Source organism: Pseudochaenichthys georgianus, chromosome 11, assembly GCF_902827115.2.
Source record: "Pseudochaenichthys georgianus chromosome 11, fPseGeo1.2, whole genome shotgun sequence".
In the NCBI taxonomy this organism is placed as follows: domain Eukaryota; kingdom Metazoa; phylum Chordata; class Actinopteri; order Perciformes; family Channichthyidae; genus Pseudochaenichthys; species Pseudochaenichthys georgianus.
The window spans coordinates 18,745,175-18,773,099 of record NC_047513.1 but is presented as its reverse complement, the minus strand read 5'-3'; the positions used below and the strand labels follow the sequence as shown (position 1 = coordinate 18,773,099).

Genomic DNA, 27,925 nt, shown 5'->3' with positions numbered 1-27,925 from the left:
AATGGAATTATGATCAGTGGAAATGGCCATGTCATGTGACCTTTAACACTTAAAATCTGAATAATGAAACCAAACAAAGAGACACAAGGTTGGAAAGAAATGACAGTGAATTGTCGGTAAGTTTTTATTAAACCTTAAGTACAAACTGCAAAAGTAAAAAACTGTCAATATAACCAACATGAGACTCTCTTTCCGAGTGGAGGGAAAGGCCGAGATGCGGCACTAATAAATTAAGTCACCAGAGACCCCACTGTGAGCAAGTAGTTTATACTGTAGAAAATGGAAGAAACAAAAACCAAAATGAACTGAAAAACAAACAAAAACAAATCCCATCAGAATAAAATATATCGTAAGGCCATAAAAACTTGACAACCACTTTTTTATGTTGAAAACACCCAACTTGGTATTTCATTAAATAGACCTAAAACAGTTCAGTCTTCTGCGAGGGACGACAACCAACAAACTGGATTATAGGATATTCCTTGACAGTCACCACTGGCAAGCTCAGTGCAACATGAGTAGCTACTACATTTTTGTTGAATTTTCAGTAATGAAAATGTAAAAACCCTTTTTTTTTTTTTTCGTGAACATATCTTTTTTCCCCCTTTTCTTTAAAAAAGTAAAGCTAAACAAACAAAACTAGATTGGGGAGGGGGGGCAGTTGTTGGCTACTCAATATCTTCTTTCTTAGTGATTTAAGCAGCACTTTAAATTTGTATACACGTTTACCAGAGCAACCCTGTAAGCGTCAAACTCACACGAATGAAGAAAGGGAAATGTAAGGCTTTTTCTTCATCAACCGCTCTCCTCTGGAACTTCTTCTCTCTCCTCTATTCCTTCCTTCCTTCCTTTCTTTCTTTCTTTCTTAACCCCAGAAAAGGCTGAAGTATTTAAAGAAATTTACAGGATTATGTACAAAAAAAGGTTGATGTTTGTGTCTGTCTTTTTCCTCTCTCTAAAAATCACTCTTATATCTGGAAAAGGGAAAAATAATTCATGAAGCCAAAAACAAAGAATTAAAAACAAAAAAAACTTGGATTTGATATTTCACATTTTACACTCTTTGACTAGTGGCTCTACTTGAGATAACACGTCAGACCAACAGAAGTAAAAAACACAAAATAATAATAATATAATATAATAATTAAAGTTTACTGGTACAGATGAAACAAGAGGACTGGAGGAATGGAATGTTAACACGATTGCACATCTAGAACCAGAAAAGCCTGAGAGCCTTTCTGCCCTGTGGGGTGGGGGTGCGTCGGCTAGCTGTTAGCCGCTAGCAGGCGCTAACCCCCAGATTTTTTATTTTGTGTCGTTATACAGTAATTATAACCAACAGCACCAATAAAATGGATCTCCTCGCCAAGTATCAGGCACAGTTTCCACTTGCTAGCGAAGGAGGGATCCCTCCATACTACCAGGAAGTGAGGTGAGCGGGACCCTTCTCAGGTCAAGCAGCTGTAGCTCTGCCCCTCTCACATCCACCAACCAACAGAAACATCCACAATGACAACAAAATAAAATACACAGAAGACTTCTTGCAAAAAAACCTAGCAAAAAACAAAGCTAAAATTCAAAAAAAGGACTTGATAAAACATAGCCAACCAACAATAAAACAACATCGTCTGTCTTTCAAGTTTTAACCTCGTGTCCCCAACCCCCCTTTAAAAGAAAATGCAGGAGCTGCATCAAGAAAGGATAACATCGATAAAAAAGGACTCCTCTTCCTCGAAGCAAGGAGAGAGGGAAACTTTGGGTAATTACTTGATGCCATTTCATTTCACAAAACTGGAGAGGGGGAAAAAAAGCCGCCGTTTCATTTGTCCCATGTTCACAGATGAGTGACGCATGATGAGAAGGGGGGGGGTTTGAGTCTCAGGGGGCAAGTTGAGGCCAGGAGAGAGTGATGCAAGAGAAGGGTAACACATGAAACCCATTTTAGTGGAGGGAGGATGGAGGTAAAGGGTATAACCATCAAGTCTTCTTGTGAGCGTTACACTTAATGCTTGTAATGTTGTAAAGGACGACTGAAGCAGGGACGGGGGGGCGTTCTAAAATCATCCAGAATAAAAACAAATTCTTCTTTCACACTAGTGCAAAAAAGACATCTTGCTTTTTCTTTTTTTTCCTTTTCTTTTTTATAAAACAAGCCTGTCGTACTAAGGGGGGAAGGTGAATCATTTTTTGGAGGGGGGGCTGAGGTCAGGTGAGGGGATTTCAAAGCTCAAAAACAATCAATCTTAAATATTGGGTGGTGGAGGAGGGTTTGATAGTGACCCTGCTTGATGTGAAACAACAACAGGGGGAGTTTTGGAGGGGGTGGGCCGGTGTGGTGGTCCCCTCAGGACACAGCAGCGGCCTTGGGTATGTGGGTGGAGGACAGGCGGGCAAGGGACACCTCCACTGTGGCGCGCTTACGGGGGCCTCGCTTGGCTGGCGATGCTTTGGCGGTGCTTAAACCGTGGCAGGGGTCCCCCCCCACTGCACTGACGACGACACCACCTCCACCCCCCCCATTCTTCAACATCGCCCGTCCACACACCTGGTTCACCAGACTGTTGATTTGCTCCTGATGGAGAAGCACAGATAATACAGATTACACATTTAACCCTTTAACAAAGTCACATGAATCATCTGGCTCTTATTCACACACAGTGGAGGATACTAACAAGTACATTTACTCAAGTACGGTACTTAAGTACAATTTTGAGGTGCTTGTACTTTACCTTAGTATTATCAGTTTATGCTACTTTATACTTCTGCTCCACTAAATGAAAGAAGCCAATATTGTACTTTTTACTCCACTTTATTTATTTGACATATTTTAATTCTAGTTACTTTGACATTTAGAATATTAGCTAACAGAAAATAAAGTTCAATTATTTATTATATTACTATATAATTATGAATCAAACGTTGACATATATAAGCAGCAGCAGCATATAAAAATGAGCTCCACCTTTACCAGCTGTAATAACAACAACACATCCATAATCATAATATTAACCCAGTAACTCAATACATATGTGATTCAGAAATAGGCCATTACGCATAAGGAGTACTTATGATGCCTATACTTTGGCACTTTTAATTAAGATTTTGAATACAGGACTTTTGCTAGTAACAAAGCTCTTTTACATTTTAGTATTGCTACTTTTACTTAAAGGTCCCATGTCATGCTTTTCCGGTTATCACCCGTCCCCTTGTGTGTTATGTAGCTTTTTATGCATTTAAACGGTCTGCAGTCACAAACCCTCAAAGTACACTCTGTAGCGAGTAAAACTAACACAGAAAATACCTGTCTATGCTGCCCAGAGGTCGCGTTAACCGAATATTTTCCATCTATGACGGATTTCTTTTAACAATGACGGAAAAATCTGAAAGCATTCCGTCATTTTGACAGATTAGAACAAACTCGGAACAGCGCCAAAGCTTCCCTGCATCTACTTCCTGGAGCAGTGTAAACCCAGCATAGATAGATAAGAGGCTTCTCAATACTCAAATTTCCCCTCCTCGACTCCTCGGTCCTCCGGTAGTGACCCGGAAATGAATTTCAGCGCGCCATTTTGAAGGACGTCTCATTTCTCTAAATGCACACCGAGGACCGAGGATCGAGCATCGAGGAGGCTCTCTGGAGGAGCTCTAACCGAGGATACATTGATGGTTCCTCCACGGCTCCTCCGCGAATGCATTTCCGGGAATGGTGGAGGCGTGACGCACGGCCGGACTTATCTCAGCCAATGACAGCTCTGCATGCAGCCTCTGGATATTATTTTAGAAACTGCTCTCATCGCAACGCGATGTTTACAGAGAGAACAGCTGTGAGGCCCGTGCAGAAAGCAGAGCAGTGTGTAAAATATATATCACTCAGTATAACAGACCTACTCTCTTTATTTGCTTTAGTTTAGTAGATATCTACAAAGAGTCGATATTTTTCTAAAACCATTTAGTGCTTCACATAATAAAATACACAACGGCTGTAGCCTGATTATGCTTTAGGAGCTGTAGGTGTGTGTGGTACAGTGTGTAGGTGTGTGTGGTACAGTGTGTAGGTGGTACAGTGTGTAGGTGTGTGTGGTACAGTGTGTAGGTGCGTGTGGTACAGTGTGTAGGTGTGTGTGGTACAGTGTGTAGGTGTGTGTGGTACAGTGTGTAGGTGTGTGTGGTACAGTGTGTAGGTGTGTGTGGTACAGTGTGTAGGTGCGTGTGGTACAGTGTGTAGGTGGTACAGTGTGTAGGTGTGTGTGGTACAGTGTGTAGGTGCGTGTGGTACAGTGTGTAGGTGGTACAGTGTGTAGGTGTGTGTGGTACAGTGTGTAGGTGTGTGTGGTACAGTGTGTAGGTGTGTGTGGTACAGTGTGTAGGTGGTACAGTGTGTAGGTGTGTGTGGTACAGTGTGTAGGTGCGTGTGGTACAGTGTGTAGGTGTGTGTGGTACAGTGTGTAGGTGTGTGTGGTACAGTGTGTAGGTGTGTGTGGTACAGTGTGTAGGTGTGTGTGGTACAGTGTGTAGGTGCGTGTGGTACAGTGTGTAGGTGCGTGTGGTACAGTGTGTAGGTGCGTGTGGTACAGTGTGTAGGTGCGTGTTGTACAGTGTGTAGGTGTGTGTGGTACAGTGTGTAGGTGCGTGTTGTACAGTGTGTAGGTGCGTGTGGTACAGTGTGTAGGTGCGTGTGGTACAGTGTGTAGGTGCGTGTTGTACAGTGTGTAGGTGTGTGTGGTACAGTGTGTAGGTGTGTGTTGTACAGTGTGTAGGTGTGTGTGGTACAGTGTGTAGGTGTGTGTGTGGTACAGTGTGTAGGTGCGTGTTGTACAGTGTGTAGGTGCGTGTGGTACGGTGTGTGTAGGTGTGTGTGGTACAGTGTGTAGGTGTGTGTGGTACAGTGTGTAGGTGCGTGTTGTACAGTGTGTAGGTGTGTGTGGTACAGTGTGTAGGTGTGTGTGGTACAGTGTGTAGGTGTGTGTAGGTGTGTGTGGTACAGTGTGTAGGTGTGTGTAGGTGTGTGTGGTACAGTGTGTAGGTGTGTGTGGTACAGTGTGTAGGTGCGTGTTGTACAGTGTGTAGGTGTGTGTGGTACAGTGTGTAGGTGTGTGTGGTACAGTGTGTAGGTGTGTGTGGTAAAGTGTGTAGGTGCGTGTTGTACAGTGTGTAGGTGCGTGTGGTACAGTGTGTAGGTGTGTGTGGTACAGTGTGTAGGTGTGTGTGGTACAGTGTGTAGGTGCGTGTTGTACAGTGTGTAGGTGCGTGTTGTACAGTGTGTAGGTGTGTGTAGGTGTGTGTGGTACAGTGTGTAGGTGTGTGTGGTACAGTGTGTAGGTGCGTGTGTAGGTGTGTGTGGTACAGTGTGTAGGTGTGTGTGGTACAGTGTGTAGGTGCGTGTGGTACAGTGTGTAGGTGCGTGTAGGTGTGTGTGGTACAGTGTGTAGGTGTGTGTGGTACAGTGTGTAGGTGTGTGTAGTACAGTGTGTAGGTGTGTGTGGTACAGTGTGTAGGTGCGTGTTGTACAGTGTGTAGGTGTGTGTGGTACAGTGTGTAGGTGTGTGTAGTACAGTGTGTAGGTGTGTGTGGTACAGTGTGTAGGTGCGTGTTGTACAGTGTGTAGGTGTGTGTTGTACAGTGCGCAGATGCGGCGGACAGACGGGTCTCAGTTGGTTTGGTGTCCTCTGCTTACTTGTAATACTTGCAAATACAACTTTTGGCCCGTAATTTCAATTCCCCATTTCAGCGACCAGAGAGAGGGGGGGGGGGATATATCCAGTCTCTGATTGTGTTACGTTATGAGAGTGCTCTCATACTTTAAATTGCATATATTTATATAAATATATTTGTGTGTGTGTGTCTGCATCTGTAGCCTGTTATTGTCTCATTATACCGCACTCTCAATGAATTCAAAGTACATATGTGGGGGAACAATGTTCAGCTGATCTAACAGAGATTATAAAATATGACAAAACACTCGACAGCTGATGCAGCTGTTGCCACTAATAATGAACGGACGTCGCTTTAATATGACCGCTCAGAGAGGAATTCTCATTTCTTTAAACGTCTGCTGCTTCCCCTCCTCTCTCCTCGGTTCCCCTTTAAGAATTGAGAAGCCTCTATAGTGTCAGCCCATAGACTGCACTAAAGCTAGCTGATGTCTCCCCCTTCTGGACGGAGAGAGAACTGAACACAGCAGATCCAAACAGGACTCACCTCATCGTAGCGGTACATCATCTTAAGGCCTCTGCAGGACTTGTGCTTCTCCACATAGCGCAGGGCACACTCCAGACAGAACACCACGTTGTCAGTCTCCTGCACCACCTGCACACACACACACACACACACACACACACACACACACACACACACACACACACACACACACATACTATAGAGACTACACAGCTCAGAGCACTCATTACTGAAAGAGTGAGAAACCTGATAAATCATTTAAATGTCTTCCACTTCTACTGTATTATGCCACTGGCAAACTCTCAGCTGGAATATATTACAATATTATGGCATTTAGTTGGATAACATTATTGCAAGTTTCATCATTTGGATTATGTAGTTTGGTTTAGTTACTTTTGAAAAATGTGGCATTGAAAGCACAAGAAAATGTTTCATGTAACAGTGCGTGAATAAACACATTTTATTTAATTTGTATACAAAGCAGCAGTTAGTAAGTACAGTATGAGCTCCAAGCGTTTTGCAGGCCATAATGCAAATGAAAAATGATATACCCGGTTGCATTATTGAGGATTTCATGAATAAATAACTTTGGCTTGAGAATACTCAAACTTGCACTACGTTAGTGAGCATTTTAACAAATCTCTATACCAGTGTTAATCTGAGCCTCACCATGGACAGGTAGCAGAGGTGCTGACAGATCTGGCAGCGTCTCTCGGAGGACTCCAGGGCCAGCCACTTCCCGCGGGGCTTCTTGCGGCCCTCGCCGGGCCCCAGGCCTCCGTCATGGGTGCCGTAGCGGGCGGAGGAGAGCAAACCTGCCTTGTAAAGTTCCTGACGTTGGCGCATCTCTAGGTTCCTGTTGGACAAGAGAGATACATGTTAAAGCCAGGAAAGGATGAAAACGGCATCATGTATTTTATTACTCTGAAAAAATATGAGTAGTGGGACATCATCAGAATCAAGTTTATTGCCAGGTACGTTTACACATACAAGGAATTTGCTTTGGTATCTGGTGGTGCGAAAATAAACAATCTAAAAAAACAAGTTGCAAACACTTGGGAAAATGAGTACCGTACTTTTCGGACTATAAGCCGCGACTTTTACCCCCATTTTTTTTGTACAGCTAACGGCCACTAGGGAACCTCCTAAATCTATGGATTGTACAGGTAAAATTAACCACCTTTAACGCTACGGGCTCTATGACCAGTCCGCGCCCGCCACCTCTAAGCGGCGGGCTCCAGCAGGAAAAGCTGGAGGCCGGAAAAGAGTGAGACAGGTAGCGCGCCAAAGTAAAAGTGGAACCGAGAGACAGAACGAGAGCAAGACAGACGGACAATTTAGCTGCTGCGGCTTATATGCAGGTGCGCTTTATAGTCCGAAAAGTACGGTATATGGAAAACTACAGTGTATTATATTTTAAAGTGGAGGGCTGTGTGCAAAAATGTGCAGAAAGCAGTCAGAGTTGAGCATGACCGTGAAAATAATGATCCAATGCAAAAATAACTATTTGCTGAGTTTTTAGGATCACATACCACAAATAAAGCAACAGAAAGATTGTGTTAATATTTCGCTAAGAAAAGTAAAAGTATGATGCTCTCTTGATCATTTGGGATCCGACCTGAGGTCTTTGAGTAGGGCGGAGATAGTGGTGAGCAGGAGGCCGTTGTCCCTCTTAGATTCGGCCGTGGCGATCTGATACAGTAGCTTCTCCATGGAAAAGGGTTTGGCTATACGGCGACATTTCAGGTCCTGCACACAAAACCATCATCATCATCATCATCATCAATCATGGTATCAAGTATTTTAAAGTCTCAAAATCAAAAAGACAGCACCTTTTCCCTAACATTTATTCAACCACTTTCATTTCTTTGTTTCAGGTTTATACACATTTACATACAGACATGTGTCTTCTTCTGTTCCTCATGCGTAAGTTAAAATGGTTAACCATTTGGGAGAAAAAGCATCCGGCGGTGCACCACAGCACGGTCCACTGTATGAAGGTCATATTACCCTTGGGAGCCGTTTGCCGTGGCTGTGAATATGATGGTATTGCCGATGGTATACATCACCATAATGCCCATAATGAGAGTAAGGAACATTTTCTTCTCCTCTATTGCCGCTATAATGAGGTCCAGGGATCCAAAGGCTTGCTCATGATCACTAGGAAATCTAAATACAACCCTCGGGAGACTTACGGCTAAAAATGACTCCTTAAAGTTCAACACACTCGCTGATTAAAGAATTAAGCTCTAGGTTCTCAGATCATTTATCCCTTTCGGTTTCAATCACCTTTACATAAACCAGAGCTTTAACTGCCAGGGCCACGGGGGGCCCGTGTTGGAAGGCATTACAAAGCAAGAGGGAAATCAAACGCATACGTCAAGTAAAGACTGTAATACACAGGCAAAGTATTCCTCCCAAAGGCACATAAGAGACTTTCAGTTTTTATAGTTTAAAACAAATATTGTCTTATTGCTGATTCTGTTTTCTATTCATACATATAAGACATTAATAATTCAACATGGCTCTTGTACTGTACACACAGATTTCTATGCGTACCTTTGCGGCCTGGTAGCCCAGATTGATCCAGTGCGGCGTGGCAAAATGCACCGTCTCCGACACGCTGTAGCCACAGCACACTTTAGAGACAAAGGCACCGGGGAAGCAGACCACAAACTGGCCGCTCCGCTGCACCGTACGGGAAACCTTGATGCCTTCGCGGCACAGCACCTCTGGAGAGATCTGGGAGACCAGCAAGGAGGAGAACACGGTCACATGTCTGCATATGTTTGGTAACAAAGTGACCCTGTTGTGCTCAGACAACACTCACCATGATGTTCTTCTCCAGCATTTCGAGTCCTGGGGTGCCATTGGCCTGAAGCAGTGTATGGACCACCTTGTCCAGCTTTGCCTTCTCCTCAGCAGGGACAGAATACCTGCAGGAGCAACACACAGACATCAACACACAGACATCAACACACAGACATCAACACGCATTCATAGCGAAGATTCTCTATGAAAAGGATCCGCTGAATTTCCACTTGTTAAGAACAGAGTTTTGTTTTTATTTTCAACCTAATTGTGTTAAAAAGACCGTTTGCAGTGTTCTCACAAAAGAGCCCAGGGTAAACTCACCAAATGCAGTCAGCACCAGTGTGTAAATAATCAATATATGGAAGGCGATTTTGGTCTCGAGACCAGCATGAGGTAGAAAAGACCATGCCAATGTTAAGCCAGGGAATGGTCACCCCTGGGGGACAGAGAGAGAGACAAGAGCATAGGTTAATACTTACTGCAAATGACACAGAAACAATAACACCATATTAATGGCTTATGAATGTTTTGTTCTCGAGCATTGTCAGCTAAATGTGTCTTTCTTTCAGTTTGCTACAGAGCAGCTACAGCCTTTCTATCATAGGGAGCCGTCTATGTGTTCTTACCAGGCACAGCACCCAGATGCCTCAGAATGGATCCAGGGTTATTGGGGAGGACAGTGAGGTTCCATCCATGTCTGAAGGAAGATAAGAGGGATACCAGATTGATGTTAGTGGCCTTCCGGTTGGAAAAGGTCAGGACTACAAATATTCCATGTGGTGAAAAGACCCGCGGGCTACTTACTTTGAAAATGGCTCTGACTTTCCTGTGGGGAATCCACTGCCATGTGTACTGGTGTCCACCTTCCCACAATGCACCGCTGCATGGCTGTCTCTCTGCTCCACAATCCTCCAGAACTCTTGCTGCAAGAAATAAAAATACATTCCGAGTGGAAGAACGCATGAAGCAAGGTGTAGGTTGTGCCTGAATTGACAAACTGTGTTACATAAAAAGGAACGTAATCATCATCTGGAAGAGATGAAACGTACACGTTGTTGAATAAAGACGTTAGCATGCTCACCTCCACTTCAGCAGCCCCTGGTTCCTTGTTAAAGCACATGGTCATGGTGTTCCGCGCTATCCTGAAGAAGTTAGTCAAAGACACCGATTTCCCCTGCAACAACGGGACATTAAACACGAGTCACAGGAGTCCTCTAAACTTCAATTCACAAACGTGTTCTGTCATGCTAAGACAACAACAGTAGGGAACGTGAACCGAGAGTGGACTGTGAATAAAACATGAGCAAAGACATCAATGAACTGCACATGTTCCTACATCCCGCCACATGAGTGAAGAGCTCGGAGGGAAAGCATTATGCTGGAAGGAATGCACAGTGTACACACAGACATATGTTACAGCAGTACAGTCTCTATACGGCTCCACCTCGGGGCCTCCCTTACAGATATGTGTCCCCTGGACTTGACCCCTTCTTCCTAAGACGCTCCTGCTGCAGAGAAGCTTTTAAGGTTACCGTAAATCTGCCGGCTCAGGGCCTGGAGACGCACAGACCTCGCGGAACGATGACCTTGCCGATTCCTCATCCTCAGAGTGACAATTTGTTTCTCTTTTCTTCCCCTTCTTGATGATTCAAACTGACCTAATTTATATTTCTATTGGCTAGAGGTTAGCAAGGTGGTTATTTATTTTCTGAGCTCTGTGTCCTTCCAGTTAGAACAGCTACAGGGTTGTAACATAATGCAGGAAGTTATTGACCTAGTAAGCATAACTTTGTTTAGGCGAGTCAGTAGCAGCACTTATCGAGGCCTTTCCTGGCGTCATTAGAGGTAATTATACCCTTGACATGCACTTTGTTCTCTTGATAGACAAAGTGAAACGTAAGCTCCTCTTGGGGGCCACTCGTGATGAGAAATGCACACAAATCTGAGCAGTGATGGGTCGTATTTAGACAAGCCAGGATGGTGACAGCCATTCACCTGTCACTGCGTTAAAGACAGCTTCTATTATTTAGAGCTTTATGCGCTGTACTGTCAAGTCTGATAACAATATCTCAGTGCTATAGATGGAGGCCATATAGAGGGATTTAGTTACCCAAATTAACTAGGAGGGAAACATCTAATGGGACGGGAGTATTGTGCAGTGAGCGCAACCACAGGTCAAAGTTATTACAGAAATGATTACTGCTTCACTCATCAAGATACTGTCATGAGGAGAAGTGGGAATGCGCTCTGGAAATAAATGCAGTGTACTGTGTAGTGTACAATGAGTGCACATTTCCTCGTTGATTTCTCCACTCACAAAGAACTGCTAGCCTCTGCGCTGACGTAGGTGTTGAGAGGAGAGGGGATTGGCAAGAGGATGATGAGAAGGAGAGCGTAGGAGAGATGACTGGAGATTTGGGAAAATAGCTGAGAGCAAAGGCATGGGCTGAAGGAGAGAAGCCATGGGGGGAGACGGCTGGATTAAAGGAGATGGAGGGGGCGGGGTTTAAAGGAGGGTGGGACAAGGGAGAGGGGAAGGGCTGCCTTTTCTCTGACCTACATTTCAGCCAGCCAGAATCAACACAGCTGCGAGCAGGCTGTGGAGGTGGGAGCACATCCAATACGGACATGCACAGAAATATTCAGCCAAACCACAAGATGGTACGGTCCCTCGCTCTCACACCAACACACAGGTATCTACATTTTACAGTTACACACACTGCGGAATGTAAACAGGTGTTAGAACCTCTAATGTTTGGAATAAACCACACACTATTACAGGAGGATAATGTTGCCTCGACTGCTGAATACGAATTTCAAAATGCATTAACATCTCTCTAAACACCATAGCAACATTCTCCCTAAAGTGTTTTACAACAATTTACAGCACGGCTTCGCTTCTTCTGAAAACAGGGAGTGCATTTTGTCACTTCATAACTGGCATTGTGAAACACAAGTTTAAGTGGTGATAATATAAAAAGGTGTGGGCCGTTTGCAGCACATGTGTGACATCAGTTTAGATTCAGGTAGTAGTAAGATGGCAGACATCGAGCTGAACAATAATGGGGCCTTTGGAGAGTGCTCAGGTGCTGACAACAAGCAGCAAAACCCCTGGATTTTAAATGATAAACAAGGCAATGTGTATATCGTTGGGATATTGTAGTTAAGTCGTTATCAGCTTGTTAGAATTGAAGGACGAAAACAAACAAAAGAAGACAAACATCTTTGCCATGATAGAAACTAGCACACCTATGATGAGGAAAGGCCAGGCCAATGAGGAGGCAGCGTTAACATATGTCTTAGTGCTGCAGCTAATGCAACAATTCCCTTTGTTTGCAGCTAATGCTCCAATAAAGCGACCCCAAAGCTGTAATCAATAAGAGCATCTGAAAGCTAAACACACTCGGGTGCATCTTGTCAGTGCAGTACAAACATGTGTCCTCTGTCCTCACCTTGTTAATACACTTGTGCTGGTCACTGAGGACCCCGCTGCCCTGCTCCTCCGGCTGCTCCTCTCCGTGCTGCCTGTCCTCTTTGCCTTGTTTTTCCTGAGCGAAGAGCCGGCGCCGGCCCGCTTTGACCTGAGCTTCCAGTTCCTTCAGATGGTGATACACTCCGTTGGTGCGGTGGTTCCCAGTCGCACCTCCCACTATCCCCCCCGCTAGCCCATTCTTGGGCTCATAGCGCGGCAGCACCAGTGAACTCGGTGCCGTGGAGTCCGAGAGACCCTCCAGAGGGCCCCGGCGAGACTCCAGGGTCTTTTTCTCCTGCAGAACCTCGGCCTGCAGTGTCAGCCGCTCCTCTGCGCTGAGCGAGTCGTAGGACAGGATGTACTGCAGGTACGCCTCCTGCAGCTTGGCCAGCCGGTCCTGCGCTGACTTGGGGATACGCAGGAGGTCCGCTAGCTTGGTCCACTTCTTTAGGTCCATCACCTGCTGCATGCCGCCCATGTCATTGATGAGCTGGAAAAAACGTGACAGGTCCACTTCACAGCCACCTGCGGGAGAAGAAGGACACTAGGAAGATTAATAGGGAAAAGATGTTGTCGTCTTGTAGTAACATTAATCGAAGGTGAAACAAATGTCATCTTCAACGCCCACATTATAATGTCATCTCTAGACACAGAGCTGTCACTAAAAATGCACGTTTTTAATAGACAAGAAAAAACTAATTAAATCAAAAAGAGCATCTGCTCCTTTGGCTAATCATGCTTTTTTATCCAGCCCAGTTCATTTGATTTGAATCGACCAATTAAGCTATCACCTTTCACAATTATCTAAACCATCGTTGTGCCAAACAGAGACACAAATGGTGTTAATGTAGGACTGATCAGCTGGGCGCAGTAAAGGAAGTCATTTGGAACCAGAGCCCCCTGGCAAGCCGAGGCCACTTCACTGACTCTCTGGCTGCCAGCGCTCTCTGGCCAGCAGCCGCATACCAACTGTACTCACACTGGGCTGATCTGATCACAGCTGTACGTTGAAGCAACACTCATTTACAACATAAATCAGAGCAATTCAACACGACCATTTGCATGCAGTTCTAGCAGAGAAGTCATCTGTACAGTTTGTCTAAAAAGGGCTGTCGAGGCTCATAAAGCTACTATTTCATTGTGAGAAAGGGAAGGTGGGAAATATTGTTTTTGTGGCTCATCGGGCTCTTTGCCAAGTTGTTCCACACTGTTATTGACTTCTATAAACCGGTAGATACATTGGGCTAAATACCACTGAACCTTTCAGAGCACGACCCAAAACAGTTTAAAAACGGCAGGATACTGAATAGCTGTTCTTGTTTTAATTTGCTGCATCTAATTTATCTTTATACCTACATTTACATTCAACAGAAGCTCTGACAGAGAAACAGCTGCAGTTGGGCAAAGAGTGTCTGGGTTTCACTTTCTCTTATCAAATCAATACCTCGGGTCCTCTGTGGCAGGAAGACACCTGTAGCCTGTTGCTCAGTTCATTCAATCAATTCAGGATATACACGTGTGCCCGCAGTCTGGCTCACTTACCAATGACAGGCGGCTCGTCCATGGTAATGCCCTGAGATTTGAGGTGCTTGCGGATGCAGGCTAGCCGCTGAACGTTGGGGCCCCAGCGCCGGCCCAGCATGTGGACCCTCTGCACCTGTGTAACGAAACGCATCTCCTCGCTCAGCTTGCACTCGGGCCTCCAGTCTGTCGGGGGGATCACCCGGCACATGCCAGCCCCCTCGGCCAGTTCCCTCACCGCATCCAAGTACACCAGGGGGTCCTGGAACTCCCGTGGCGCTGGCCGGAAGACAGGGGCTTCACCCAGCGCCGTCCAGCCTTCTGGCCGGCTCCGCTGGCGGTCCCCCTCCCTCTCCTGCCCTCGCTCCGTCTGGCGGGACATCTCTTTCTCACGCTCCCACTCCTTGTCGCGGTCAGCGGGCCGGAAAGCTGCCGGTTTGAGCTGTCCGGGGCTGTTGCTGGAAGCAAGCGGAGAGGAGGTGGTGGAGGAGGAGGACACGGAGGTCTGTTGGGGGTCTGAGGTAGTGCTGGCACGGCTAGGGTTCTGGGGGTAATTCTGGCCTGATGAGGGGGAGGAATAGGAGGAGCTCCGGGCGTGGGACCTGCTCTGCTGCTGCTGTGCTTGTCGAATCAACATCAGCTTACCGGCCGAGGCCCGCTTGGGTCGCTGGTTCACCGGCTCGGCCTTGGCTGCTGGTGTAGAGGGAGGCTGGGTGTGTTGAGGAGGAGAGGCGGAAGGTGGAAGAGTGGTAACAGGTGGAGACTGTTCAGGATCCTTTTCTGATTCATGTCCATTAGAAACTGGAGTGGCAGCTCTCTCTTGATTGGCCGCCTTCTTGCTGCTGCTGCGTGTCTCCAGAGGCGTGGGTTGAAGCTTGGCCTTTTTGGCCTCTGCGACAGTGCTTTTGGCTTTCTGCTCAACAACCCCCGACCCCAAAGGGTTGAGGACCACCTCCAGACGCCGCTTGGAGTTACGCAGTCCCTCTCGACCCATGCACTCCCCCGGCTGGCTCTGTCTCTGCTCGTCCTCCTTGGCCAGGGAGTTGTGCCGCTGCCCGTTCAGCCTGCCGTTGAGGCGGACCCCAGTGTTGTGCAGCCCATTGGATAGTAGCACCTGTTTGCGGGTTTTTGCATTGCTGTGGTGAGCTGGTGACGCTGCTTTTCCTGAGTGGGCCAGCCCGTTGCTGGCTGCTGGCTGGCTGTGCTGATTGTGATTGTTCGCTGACGAAGGTGCCGAGGCGGCGCTGTTGTGTTTGTTGCTGCTGCTGAGTTTGGTTTTCTTGCCCAGTTCTTTCTGTTTGGCTTTGGTGTAGGTGACGTGGCCCTTGGACACGGTGGCTGTGTACTTCTTCACAGTTTTGGACGGCAGTCGGAAGTCGCGGCTCTTTTTGGCACCACCGACAGCTTGTGCCGAGCCCCCCCGCGTCAACCCGTTCACTTTAGAGACCTGAGTCAGCAGAAAAGATGGGAGAGATAGTACACGTTAAAGGAGTCGGATAACAAATAGGATCAGAAAGATGTGGAATAATCATGAATATAAAGAAGGACATATTGGGAAAAGCGGAATCATTGATCGGATCTCTGAATATTGAAAAGGTTACATGCTCAAGTTAAAAATACCATTGCAACACATTCCCCTTAATGTACCTCCATACTTTTCTATAAATAAGAAAGCACCACAAGACATGTGCAGGGGTGTGGGTGCACCCACACTCAGACACACTTCAGATTGAGAACACTGCAGTAAAACATTTGTCCGATAGACCAAAGGTATTTGTGGAACCCTACGCTATTCATTAGAGAACCGATCAACTGTCTTGATTACTATACTTTCAGATGCTTTGCGCTTTTGTAAACTGCAGCTCAAAGTGCTGTCAACACAGCCGGCTGAGATTTAGAAAAGGATATGCACAAACCAAAACCACAACATCCCGAGATAAACAACAGTTAGGAATGGGTAGGGGAAAAAGCGATGACATGAGGGAAAACAGGGTTGGCTACATGGTTTCTGCTAACAGATGGCTGGACAGTCTGAGGTAGGAGGTGGGGTCATTGGGATGGAATACAATCCCATCGGGGCACATAAAAACAGCCTTTTATTTGGTATGGGTTTCCTTAAATGCTATAATTAAATCTTTGGCGCTATGAATAAAGCTGCTTTGTGTGTGCGTGTTTGAGAGAGAGCTGGAGAAAGGGACTGTGCATCTGTACATGAATGTGAAGTCTTGAGGCACTCCGCTGGAGTACAGAGGTGTCTGGATCCATGCCTGACTCACCGGCTACAGCTGTGGTGAAGTAGCATGGCCAAACTCAGTGCAATATCCTTCACAGCTGGATCTGTATGTGTAAGAATCCATTGTGTAAAATTAAATTGTGTATCGGACACCATCTAGCTAATTCGCTCCATCCCGTTTCTTCAAATGATATTTCCCTTGTATGCATTTCTAAGAATATCTACTCCTCTCCCTCTTCGTCTCTTTGTTGTTTTCATGGCCCACTTTCAGTGCTGCCAAGAGTTCCTCACTCCCTTTTCTTTCTCCTTCTCTTCCCTCTCCCGGATTGGCCTTTGTTTATGTGCGAAGGCTACAGCATTGATATATTCTAAAGCTCAGTAATTGGCAGTCAATATCTCAACGGGTTGAGCTGGGGTCAAGTTCTTGTAGTTGTCTTAACATGAAAAGTGGCTACCTCATACATAACCATTTTATTCTCATAGAAAACATTATTTTTCCTTGTTTTTACTGACATTTTTGAACAATAACGCCATCATAGAGCCATGATTGTAATTAGAAAATGTACAATCATGTTCACTGCCATCCCTCTACAGTATCTGTGCGTCTTTCTGTCCAGACCAGCTGGAAGGTAACCCCCGAAGAAGGAGAGGAGGAGGGATGTGAGAGATGGAGTTATCAATCACAGTCTGGGCGCCACAGGAGGGAGGTGACAGCCGGCCCATTGACAGGTTTGCCTTTGAAGGGCTCTCGTATCACACGTGTGTGTGTGTGTGTGTGTGTGTGTGTGTGTGTGTGTGTGTGTGTGTGTGTGTGTGTGTGTGTGTGTGTGTGTGTGTGTGTGTGTGTGTGTGTGTGTGTGTGTGTGTGTGTGTGTGTGTGTGTGTGTGTGTGTGTGTGTGTGTGTGTGTGTGTGTGTGTGTGTGTGTGTGTGTGTGTGTGTGTGTGTGTGTGTGTGTGTGTGTGTGTGTGTGTGTGTGTGTGTGGGCCGTGTGTGTGTGCGTGTGCGCATGTATTGTATTGTGTTTGTCTCAGGTGGCGGGGGGGCCGACACAAAGACCGGGCCATTAAAAGATAAGGGGGGACTGAAATCTAACCCTGCCACCGTCAATCATTCCCCTCCAACACACACACTCCTCCTCACAATGGAAAAACAAAGGGCGACAAGGAGAGAGGGAGGAAAGAAGGGGTAAGGGGAGGAAAGAAGGGGTGAGGGGAGGAAAGAAGGGGTGAGGGGAGGAAAGAGAGACTAAAAGAAAACTCAAGCATAAACGCTGCCTAAAGAAAATATGCTCTGCACCATTGTTATAATTGTTACTTTTGAGCTGAGAATTAAATGACCAATCTCACAAAGTTTAAACTAACATGTTTCACATTGTTTTACAATCACTACAAGGCTGTTTATTCAATATAACACTGATAGCTACTGTATTTATCCAGCCACAGTTTGCTGACAAAGCAGTGCATGTGTGAGACACAGTGTCATGACAGCTTCCTGCCACAGGAGGGCTCAGCCGAGCGGCTCTCTTCAGGGGAGCTCGGCAAGTCTCCATCACTTTTCTCTCTTTAATGATTCGGTCTGGTGGCAGGGAGGACGGCAAGAGAGTGGCGGTGAGAGGAGAACATTGGAGGCAGAGCAAAGAGGCAGGAGCTAGTTTCGATACTTTGCAGGAGAAGACAGACAGAAACAGCTCGTGCTAACAGCCACTGGCAGACAGAAATGAGGAGGACGATGAACAGAACAAGAAAGACAATAAAGCCAAGGGGAAAAAAATAGAACACACACACACACACACACACACAGGCAGACGGAGGCTGTTCTCGAGTGGATTTCGGTCGCATGTGAGCGGGGAAGGGGAGGGAGAGGGAGAGGGAGGTGGGTCTTGATGACATCATGTGTTGCTATAGCCCAGCTGAGGCCTGGCAGGAAGATTTTTAACAGGCAACATCTGCAGGAGCCGGCCCTGAGAAGAAGAGGGGGGGGAGAGAGATAAGAGAGAGAGAGAGAGAGAGAGAGAGAGAGAGAGAGAGAGAGAGAGAGAGAAAGAGAGAGAGAGAGAGAGAGAGAGAGAGAGAGAGAGAGAGAGAGAGAGAGAGAGAGAGAGAGAGAGAGAGAGACAGACATGGAGAGAAGCCCAGCCAGAGGATAGAAGAAGACAGGAGGACGTTTAACCCTTGCAAAGCCCTGCTGACTGACAAAGGAAGGGAGAGGCAGGAGATGTTTTTAACCACATATGGTCACATTCCTTGTCCTGCTGCAGGAGCTCCTTAAAGATGTTACTACACAACAGGGCAACAAAGACAAAGCTCTGTGATTGGTCAGCTTTGGTTATTTTGTGTTTTTTCTGACATGTTTCTAATAGAGATCGAAGAAGAGAACATCTGGCAATTGCTCAGTGATGTTCTTTTTTTTCTTTCTAGCAAAACCATTTCAAGCGCGCACCTCCTCCTCCCCATGATGTCCTATATCACCCGAGCCATGACATAATGTAAACACCATAACTTGGGTGTAAAATGAGCGCATGACACAGATTGGTGGCGTGCAACACATCCATCAAATGTCACAGCGGCGCAATGACTATCAACGGGTTAAATTCTATGCCGAACTATAAATCAATTATTTTGCGGGAGTCATTTACAGCGCGACTGCCAGGACACCTCGATGTAGAGGCATAAATCCAGCTTGAGCCTTTTCCCCCTCTGCTGTCTTATTAGGGAGCGATGCGATGCGGCCCTGGGCAGGTTGATTTTTAAGCAGCTAGAGAAAGGTCACTACGGCTTGGTGCTAATAACACACACATAATGCAAAACCCTTTTTATAAACTAACAGGGAAACATACAGGAGCTGATGAAAGAGAACGAGAAACACACCGTTATCTTCATTTAGTTCTTGTTTGTTTCTTTATTGTACATTTGAACATGTTGTTTAACAAGCACTTTAATTGAGGATGTCTCAAGCAACTAACCAAGAAAGTGCAGGGCCCTCTTTTTAAATGCTGCCGAGTCGGCTAAATGCTGTGCTCGCTGATGTGTGCAGCTGCTTTGCTGACAGACCTGCTTTTGTTATTTAATTAAAATGGATAGAATCATATTGTTTTATAAAAAGGTACCGTAACGGCGCATGTATTTTGTTGATACAAGCCGCTATTGAATTAAGTAGAACTGAATCACGGTGAATTGAATTATGATAATGCCCTTACCCTTCGGTTTTACACACACAACCCCTAGTTGGTTTTACGGCTACATAATCACTTAACCTTTCATATGGCTTAGCCTGTATTCTCGCAGTTGGTAGTGTGTATAAGTGTGTGAGTGTTGAACACACGTGGTTAACACACATACTGTTCATGCTAATTGAAGGGAGAGCGAGAGAGAGGCAAAAAAAAAAAAAGGACTAATCCTTCCAAATGATTGGAGCCATGTTGTCAAGGGCAAGATCCGTCTGTTTGACACAGGAGCTAAGACCGAGAGAGTGGAGCGTGAAGAGAAAACGAGTGAAAGGGAGACGGAGGTATAACGAGAAGAAAGGTAAAGGGAGTAAAGCGCAGCGGGAGAGGAGTCAAAGGAAGCATGCAGGGTGCCAACAGAGAATTGAATGAGGAGGAGAGGAGAGGAAGAGTGATAGAACAAGTACTAGTGAGCATGTGAGGCTGAAGTTCGTATTGGCAGGCAGTCACTCTCATTGGGATTCATTGTTGGTTTACTGGACAATTCGAGCCACTTTAAAAACCCAAAGCACAAGCCTGAGTCTGCATCAGCACATTACAAGAACAACAACAACAACAACAACAACAACAACAACAACAACAACAACACTGCAGAGAGGGTTGGCATTCAACAGGAAGGAAAAGGCAGGGGAGGAAATGGGAGAAAGACAGAAAGGAAGCAAAGAGAGGAAAAGGCATACATGAAGAGCCTCAGAATGCAGCTGCTTCTGACGAGCTAATGTGATCAAACAAATGCCAGCTTTCTGACGACTACAGCCACCTCTGCCCTCTTCCTTCCATCTCCTCCTCTTTTTCCACTTTGTGGGGTTGCTTGGAACCGGTTAAGTGCCATGAAGAGGGAGGCAGGCGTTCACAGCCCCTAGCCAGCACTACTAAATATAGCAGCCGTCGCAGCAGGCCAAAACACAATCATTACTCTCCCAGACACAATGGATGGAGGAAAGGAGAGGAGAGGAAAGTCAAAGGAAGCGCACAGAGGAGGCAAAGCAGAGGAGGAAATCAGCCATAAAAAGAAAGGAGAGGAGGGAGACAAGAGAGTCACAGGAGAGATCATCGAGAAGAAGATAAAGAGAGGATGTGACGGGTGGGTTAGGAAAATAAGAGTCAAGAGAGAGGAGGGTTTCAAATGGGCAACAAGCACGCTTCACCTCGAGCCTATTTATATAAAGAATATTCCACTCCAGTTGAACCACAGCGAATGCACACCAGCCACTGAGGTTTCCCTACAGGAGACTCCCGGCTGTCACCTCTCCCCCTGGGAAGCCGGTTTCTTCCATTCCCTTTCTCTTTGAATATTATCGTATGTTGGGTCTGTAAACCTGCGTTACAGGTGCTGCTGCCGGTACAGTACCTGTTTGCGCAGCTCCTCAGCAGCTCTCCTGGATGACAGCCCGTTGGAGGAGCCTCTGCTGCTGGCCAGGGCCTGCTCCAGGGCCTGCTCCCGCGCCTGCTCCCGCGCCTCCGCCCGCTCACTGCGCTCCCTCAGGAGGGGCGGGGGTGGTGGAGGAGGATGGTGGCAGTGGCGGGGCCGGCGCTTCCCTGCCGTAAGATCCTCCCTTAGGCCTCGGACTCTCCCTGGTCCCTGCTTTACCATGGCCGTGGAAAACTGTAAAGGAACAGCAGGGGAGTTCGGGTGTGTTGCTTTTTATTATTGAGTGAGAGGAGGAATCTCTCATCAGCTTTAAGTGGGTTTGCGTATACATGAAATTAGATTCGGAACAGGCTTACAAATGTATTAGAAAATAGGAAAATTGCTTTTCTTTTTTCACAACAGTTTTTCCAGAGCTAGGTGAGGTTGGAACATCGTAATGTTCCTTGATAATGCAATCAATGTTGAAGCCAACTGCTTACATTTTCCATCCGATATATAAAATAGGTGTGTTCATGTATTTCCTGAAGATAAAGAAGAGACCTTAGTTTATGTGTCTGCTAAGAGTCTGATGTGTATATATTTGTTTTCAAGTATTGCAAACTAGTTCCTAATGTACACAAGTCCAACATAAATAAATAAATGCAAACATTAAGCCACTGTAGAGAAAGCAGGAGTGGAAAGTTCCTATCAGGTATCGAGGCAAACATACTCTAGACATCTTTTAGGATTTGTCAGGCTACCGTCCACCTATGCCAGAGCCACTATGTGGACAGAGGTCTCAATACCCCCCTGTAGTGCAGAATGTCATATTACCCCTGAGCACCGGACCACAACCACCAGGTGGAAAGGCCCGCACATACATCGGAGCGACAGTGTTTTGGCTAACATATCGACCAATCAGTGAAATATGCATGATTTAAGGTGTGGATGAAAAGGTCTTTATACCACATGTCAATGAACCTGTTCAAAATGGAGGTGGACTGCATGAGCCCCCTGGGATGATGCTAAACGAGTCAAACGGGAGTGAGGCAATTAACATACATATTCAATAGCTCTCTCTTCAGCTTGCATGAGGCTCAATTTAAAGTTTCATGGCCTCCTAATATCAACAGGCTGCATGGAAAGAATGACAGGAGGCCACAGCACAAACACACACAGCATTTACAGCACACACGCAATGCACAACACAGACAGTATGCTCTCAAATCAAGGCACATGTTGTTAGGTGATGTGTGTGTGTGCATTTTGGTTGCTTTCATTTTATGTGTCTATCTGCAGAAGTGTGTATGTGCTATACTGAGAGGGTGTGTATCCAATCATAACCTGAAGTCTCTGGGGCTCCAGGCTCCATAAAAAAATGAGAGAAATCCTGACATTTTGAGGAGTGAGCTAAGCAAGAAACTGAGCCCAATAAAAGCGCTTTAATGTAGCTGTGTCAACATGGCCCATGGCCGAGTGGGAGAGAGGAACGGAGAGCTGATGAATCGCCTGCAATGTCGGGCCTTCCTGTCTCTCTTTAGCTCCTAGAATACAATCTTTCCCTCTCCTCTACTAATTATATTTATTCTTTTTCTCAGCCCTCCCTTCCCTCCCCTCCCTTCCTCTCCTCATCCTCCCTAAGAGCCTATAACTCTGTTCCTGCTGGAGAGTGGCCCAAAGCTGCATATTAAAGTGTCACGTTTGACACCAATCTTAAAACCCACAAAATGTACTGAGGTGTGTGTTTGACTCTTTGTGTGTGTGTGTGTTTCTGATACAGCACACACACTTTCTCTACACAAGGACCCAGTCTTGACCGTGTGTGCACACCTATGTGTGAAAACGTCCTTCTCAGTGTCCTTAACCACTTCATCTCTATTGTCCCCAACAGTCTATCTGCCTTCCCCCCCTCTTATCTCTGTATCTAGCATATCACAGCGAAGGCTCCGAGCTGCTTTGCAAACAGTGTTTGTATACGAGATAAGAAAGCAGCCCATTCTGTCCTCACGCACACCACAAGCCTGGATTTGTTCAAGCAGGTTTCAAAGTCCTATTGTTTGTGCTGCTTATACAGATTATACCTGTTGATGTACAGTTTATGTTTCAAGCTGCAGCTCCAGATGCTCATGAAGAATAAGAGAGAACATTCAATCCGTCTGGTTGGTGGTGTCAGTGAACTATTCAAAACGGTAGCACACAGATCCCCCAAGAGTTTCAGTTCAACCTATGGACCTCCCCTTTCTCTCTTACTCCCAGCAGCCGCCCCTCCCCCTCCTCCTCCTCCACATTCCACTTGAGAGGATGACAGAGGAAAGAGATGAGCAAAGCGTTCAACCTTTTTAACCTGACTGCCGGCGCTTCTACAGACTGAGGATGGGAAGTGAGTAAGGGAGGGGAAAGGAGGAATCATCCAGTAGTTGTTTTGAGGGGAAACGTCTGGCCGGAAGGATCGTGTGTCCTCGACGTCAGCCAAGAGTGAGGGCCTCCAGGTTGGAACATTATGTATATGGCTCTGTAAAAACTCTAGGACAAATATATAGGATTCTATAAACTAAGTATACACTGTAGAAAAGTCCCACAGTCTTGTATTGTTCTATCCGTACTCAAGCCCAGAAGTCAGATGTTCTTAATGTAGAATAATTATTTAATTGTTGGCATTAAAAAGATGCAGCTTACTTGTTTTCATACTCATGTACGCTGGGATTGGGAGTGTGTCTGTTCTCATGGGCTCAATCTCCTAAATGTTCCGCACAAGTGTGTGTATGTGTATTCATCCAAAGGTCTACGTGCCCCAAGGGGTGTAGTATGCCGTCAGTGCGCTGTGCATGTGTCGGGGGCCCCTGCCAGCTGTTGCAGTGTGCATAAACACTTTGTTAGGGCTTAGCAAGCTAAGTGTTAATTGGGGTGGAAAGACTTGATGTGCTGCTCTGCTCTCCCATGTCACTAGCCCTGTCTCTGCAGAGGAACACAAGAGTGCAAACTTAGGAAATGTCTCACGTTCACGCAGAAAATAGCGCTACTACTCTGTTCCGTTGGCTGGTTCTGTTTACGGCCTGGGTGTTTCCTCTTCCTCCGTGGAATTTCTCCATCAGTTACCTTCGCCAACTCTTTTTCTCTCCGTCCATTCCTCTTTAGTTATTAACTCAACTCCCTCTTCATCTATCTCATTCTCTTCGAGTGCCCTATATATAATTTCCTCTTACCTCACCTTCAACCCTACACTCTTTGAGTTTGCTCCGTCCTTCATCTCTTTGGATGGTAAACACAGGCAGCATATGTGTGGCCTATTAGACCCAGCAGTCTGTCTCTGCTCATATCCCCGACTTACATTTCCATCAAGCCCTTGGAAATGTACGAAAGGACGTCCCTCTCTACGTGCTTATGCCCAGGCGTTAGTCCGGTCCTTACCATGCCCGTTGAGCGGCTGCCCTGCCGGGGAGCTTGCCCTTGCGGGGGGTGGAGTGGCAGGAAGAGGAGGCCTCGGCCTGGCTGTAGCTTCCCCAACCATGAGAGTAAATCCCACCGTTCCTCATTTCCTCCACCTCCTCGCCTTCATCATCCTCCAGGTCCTCCTCCTCCTGGGAGCTTCCAAAGTAGGCCATGTTGCTGGGCAGGGCCGCTGAACCTGAGTGCAGAGAGAGGGGCACAGAGAGGTTAATTAATAATAAAGAGGTAGGTGGGGGGGAGGGTAGGAAAGGACAAATAAATCACAATTTCAATAAAGAAAAAAAGCACTGAAAAACACATATACTGTTTTACTGTATGTCAAAAATCAACTGCCTTTTTTTGGAATGCACCAGCTTTCCAGGCTTGTCAAAAACAATATGTTTCATTGTAATCTCTGAAATGACAGTTGAATCAACATCAATGTGTGAGTGGTGAAATATTAATGTTAGAATAGAAGTTGCTCAAGCATTTTGTGAATAATGGAAATTGTGCTGCTGTTTCTTTCATCCGTTATTATCCCAGCTGGTGGCCTATTGAGCTTTGTAAACCGCTCTGCACACAACGGCACCATTGTTGCATTCACAAACTAAAACACACATGTAATCAAGGACACACACAGCACAATGTTAAAAGCCGATGGACAGTTTTACTACAACAAAATACCTACTGTTTCTGGAGTTGAGAATAAACCTCTGTTGCCTTCCAAAGCTCTTCGTACAATGTGAATATATGGATTCACCATTCATCTACTAACAAGGACCTGTGACTGTTCACCGTCCTTACATGTGTCCTGTGACCAATGCTTGCAAATGTAATTCCAAGACAATAATAATAATACTGTAGTGGTGGTTTTCACAATATGACTGGTATACTGTAACTATGCACCATAAAGAAGGAAAGGGTGGGGGGGGGGGTGATGCAACATATGTTAACTTTAAAGCTAGAAGCTTAAGCAATGTGAGCATGAAATGGGTCGTCTTCCAAAGAGAAGCTCCATCTTGACAGTTTTATTGAGACGTATATACCATATATGTGCTCTGATGTCTAACTCTAGAAGAGAGTGACTTTAGAAAACCAAAGAGTAAGTGCGGAGCTAATCCCAAATCTGCTGCCTTCACTCTTCCAAACAGGATTACAGTCAATCTCTCCCACTATTTGGGAAGAAAGTCAAGGTTCGTTTTCCATCCCACTCAATCACTTTCTTTGTCATCTCTGAGAAGTCTAGCTCAATACGTGCTGGAAAGAATTAAATGGTGTTTGGCTGCAGACGGCCTATAATGTTACCTCAGTTAGCTGGATGTACAGTAGACACACACACTCTCACAAAAGGTCATGAAGCCCAAAGCTATGTTATTAAATCTCATAGTGTTGCACTCGTAAATCAGGGTGCAAACAGCTGGCCCTCTCTTATAGGTGCAGGAATAAAAACTAAGACGGGCTTGTGGAGAGTAGCTTTAGCAACAGGCACTTTATGTTTGGAAAGATATATAATAATGTATGTACACACAGGCACAGTTGTATATCATTCTGGATTTTCATTGTGCTGCATCATGCCTGTGTGCTTCCAGAAGACTCGTAAACATTTCCCCGTGATATGCTTCAGCAAACCCTGTGGTTTTTGGCCAGCAGTGTTAAAAGGGCATTAATGGAAAGCAATGCACGATTACATGTCAATTAAAATGATGTTAAGCCTCTGAAAAATAGGCTGAATTTAACTAGCTTGCATTAAGCTATACAGAGCACTTTACATTACACAGCGTGAATCAAGCCTAGCCAATTATTTAATTGGCACTCTTGTTATAGAGGGCACTTAATACTTATCTGAGATTCGACACATTTGTTATTGTGTACATTATAAAGTTGCTTAATATAAGTATAACAAGTCATACACCAAAATAATTCAATTAAATAAAAAGGCATTCATCTTATAGAGAACATAAAGCATGTAGGAAATTAGCACTTTCACTTCAATAGGTCTCTATTTGGACAATATGTTTTAGATTGGAGAGCATGCGTTAATAAATGTTACAAAAGGGATCTTTTGTCCAAAATGTAAGACTAATACAAGTACTCTGTAAGTGGACAATGGAGCTCAGTGTGTGTGTGTGTGTGTGTGTGTGTGGTGTGTGTGTGTGTGTGTGTGTGGTGTGTGTGTGTGTGTGTGTGTGTGTGTGTGTGTGTGTGTGTGTGTGTGTGGTGGAAACCTACTTAAACCCTGAATGCGTGTTTTCCCTATTGACAGAAGATTGGACATAATAGAAAGCTTAACTGATGCAGTCTGTTAAATGATTAAGAGATTAACATTGCCCAGTTATGTATTGTGATGTTAAAAATGTCTACCGAAATAAAAATAGAAAACAAGAGTCCTTAAGGGAACACTGAAGACCACCAACACACACTTCTGTAAATCAACTTCTTAAATGACGTTGATTTGTGATGAGAACACAATGAACACATTATTTCATCAGTCATTTCTAAAGCCTAAAATACATCTTTGAAAATAGATTCATTTTCATTTTAAGCTGCACTAACAACTGTTATTGGCCAGTCGGGGGACCTCTGGTTAGCATATGTCACATCACATTTATTTTGAAAGCCTAGTTTTAATCTCATTCTCGTATCAAAGCATTTTCATACACCGTAATAAAACAATCTGATTGTGCCTTGGATCAACCGTTCACAGTCTCTAATTGTCCCTCAGAGAGCCGGAGAGACGGAAAACAATCTGTAGCACTTGCAGATTTCCCGGACAGATATTATTAGTTTTACCTGCCATCTTTAATTTCTAAAAGGAGTCAGTAGGACAGAAACTAACGGCGTCTTATATAATCCACAGTAAACCACACATGGGCTGCTTCTTTGCATGCTGGGATATATTCTCACACCACGGCCGGTAGAAGAAGTCCCAACCCCTGTCCGGTGTGCGTTGTGTTGTGGTTTCTTGGCACAGCATCTGAAGTGGGATGCAGACAATAAGTGGTTGAACCCTTGTCGCGGTGCCACTTTGTAGCAACATACCATTTTCTGGCTTTTAACCAGCGGATCCGCCGTGGGAGGTTAGGTGACCGACCGCAGCGTACATACACACCAACAGATGCAAACAAGCCACACCATCCACCTAAAGACACAGTCTCACACACATGAACAAACACAACCGCTCAGACACCTCGTTCATCTTGGTGACAGAGCAAACACTCCTCTCTTAGACCAAACAAACACGGCGAGGCGGCACACACACCGGCCCAATCAGCTCTAATGACTGGCTTCATTAGCTAAATGGCTGTAATGTACTGCTCTGAACGGGGTCAGAGGGCCAATGGCAAACAGGCCACAGGGGCACACGGAGGGAGGGGGGGGTGTGTTGTTTGGGGGTGCAAGGAAGTGGAGTTGAAAATGCTCAATACATAAGAGGAAGAGTTTGTGCGTGCCGTCTGCAGTACTTGTGGGGACAAGTTTAACAATGCAACATTCAGGGTTTGGGAATACATGCAGGTTGTCAAAAGGTATATCGAGTGGAAACTGAAAAGAGGATGGAGCCGACCGTGGCAGTGAGTCAGAAAATATTAGATGGACAGAAATCGTTGTGAAGAAGAAGCAGAATGTGAGAAGGCAGCAGACAGACAACAACACACAACTGTATCCTCTAATATATTCAAGATCCCGAAATAAGACTGTCTGGGATTTA

At 45.6% G+C, this 27,925-nt stretch overlaps 1 protein-coding gene across 2 annotated transcripts in view; it reads right to left on the bottom strand.

Moving 5' to 3' along the window:
• Positions 1 to 100: 100 nt before the first annotated feature.
• Positions 101 to 27,925, bottom strand: part of jarid2b (jumonji and AT-rich interaction domain containing 2b) — a 117,224-nt gene continuing 89,399 nt past the window's right edge. Inside the window, exons 1-14 of one of the 2 annotated variants that reach the window (XM_071204834.1) lie at positions 24,202 to 24,413; positions 20,794 to 21,048; positions 14,006 to 15,431; positions 12,444 to 12,988; positions 10,073 to 10,165; positions 9,796 to 9,914; positions 9,618 to 9,688; positions 9,313 to 9,427; positions 9,008 to 9,113; positions 8,737 to 8,919; positions 7,796 to 7,926; positions 6,847 to 7,033; positions 6,199 to 6,306; positions 101 to 2,572 (exon numbers count right to left, since the gene is read on the bottom strand). In XM_071204834.1, coding sequence (XP_071060935.1) covers positions 2,345 to 2,572; positions 6,199 to 6,306; positions 6,847 to 7,033; positions 7,796 to 7,926; positions 8,737 to 8,919; positions 9,008 to 9,113; positions 9,313 to 9,427; positions 9,618 to 9,688; positions 9,796 to 9,914; positions 10,073 to 10,165; positions 12,444 to 12,988; positions 14,006 to 15,431; positions 20,794 to 21,048; positions 24,202 to 24,204 — 3,570 coding nt within the window. In that variant the 5' untranslated portion in view covers positions 24,205 to 24,413 and the 3' untranslated portion in view covers positions 101 to 2,344. Of the gene's footprint in view, positions 2,573 to 6,198; positions 6,307 to 6,846; positions 7,034 to 7,795; positions 7,927 to 8,736; positions 8,920 to 9,007; positions 9,114 to 9,312; positions 9,428 to 9,617; positions 9,689 to 9,795; positions 9,915 to 10,072; positions 10,166 to 12,443; positions 12,989 to 14,005; positions 15,432 to 20,793; positions 21,049 to 24,201; positions 24,414 to 27,925 lie in introns of those variants that run through there. The other variant, XM_034094412.1, reaches the window with a different exon arrangement.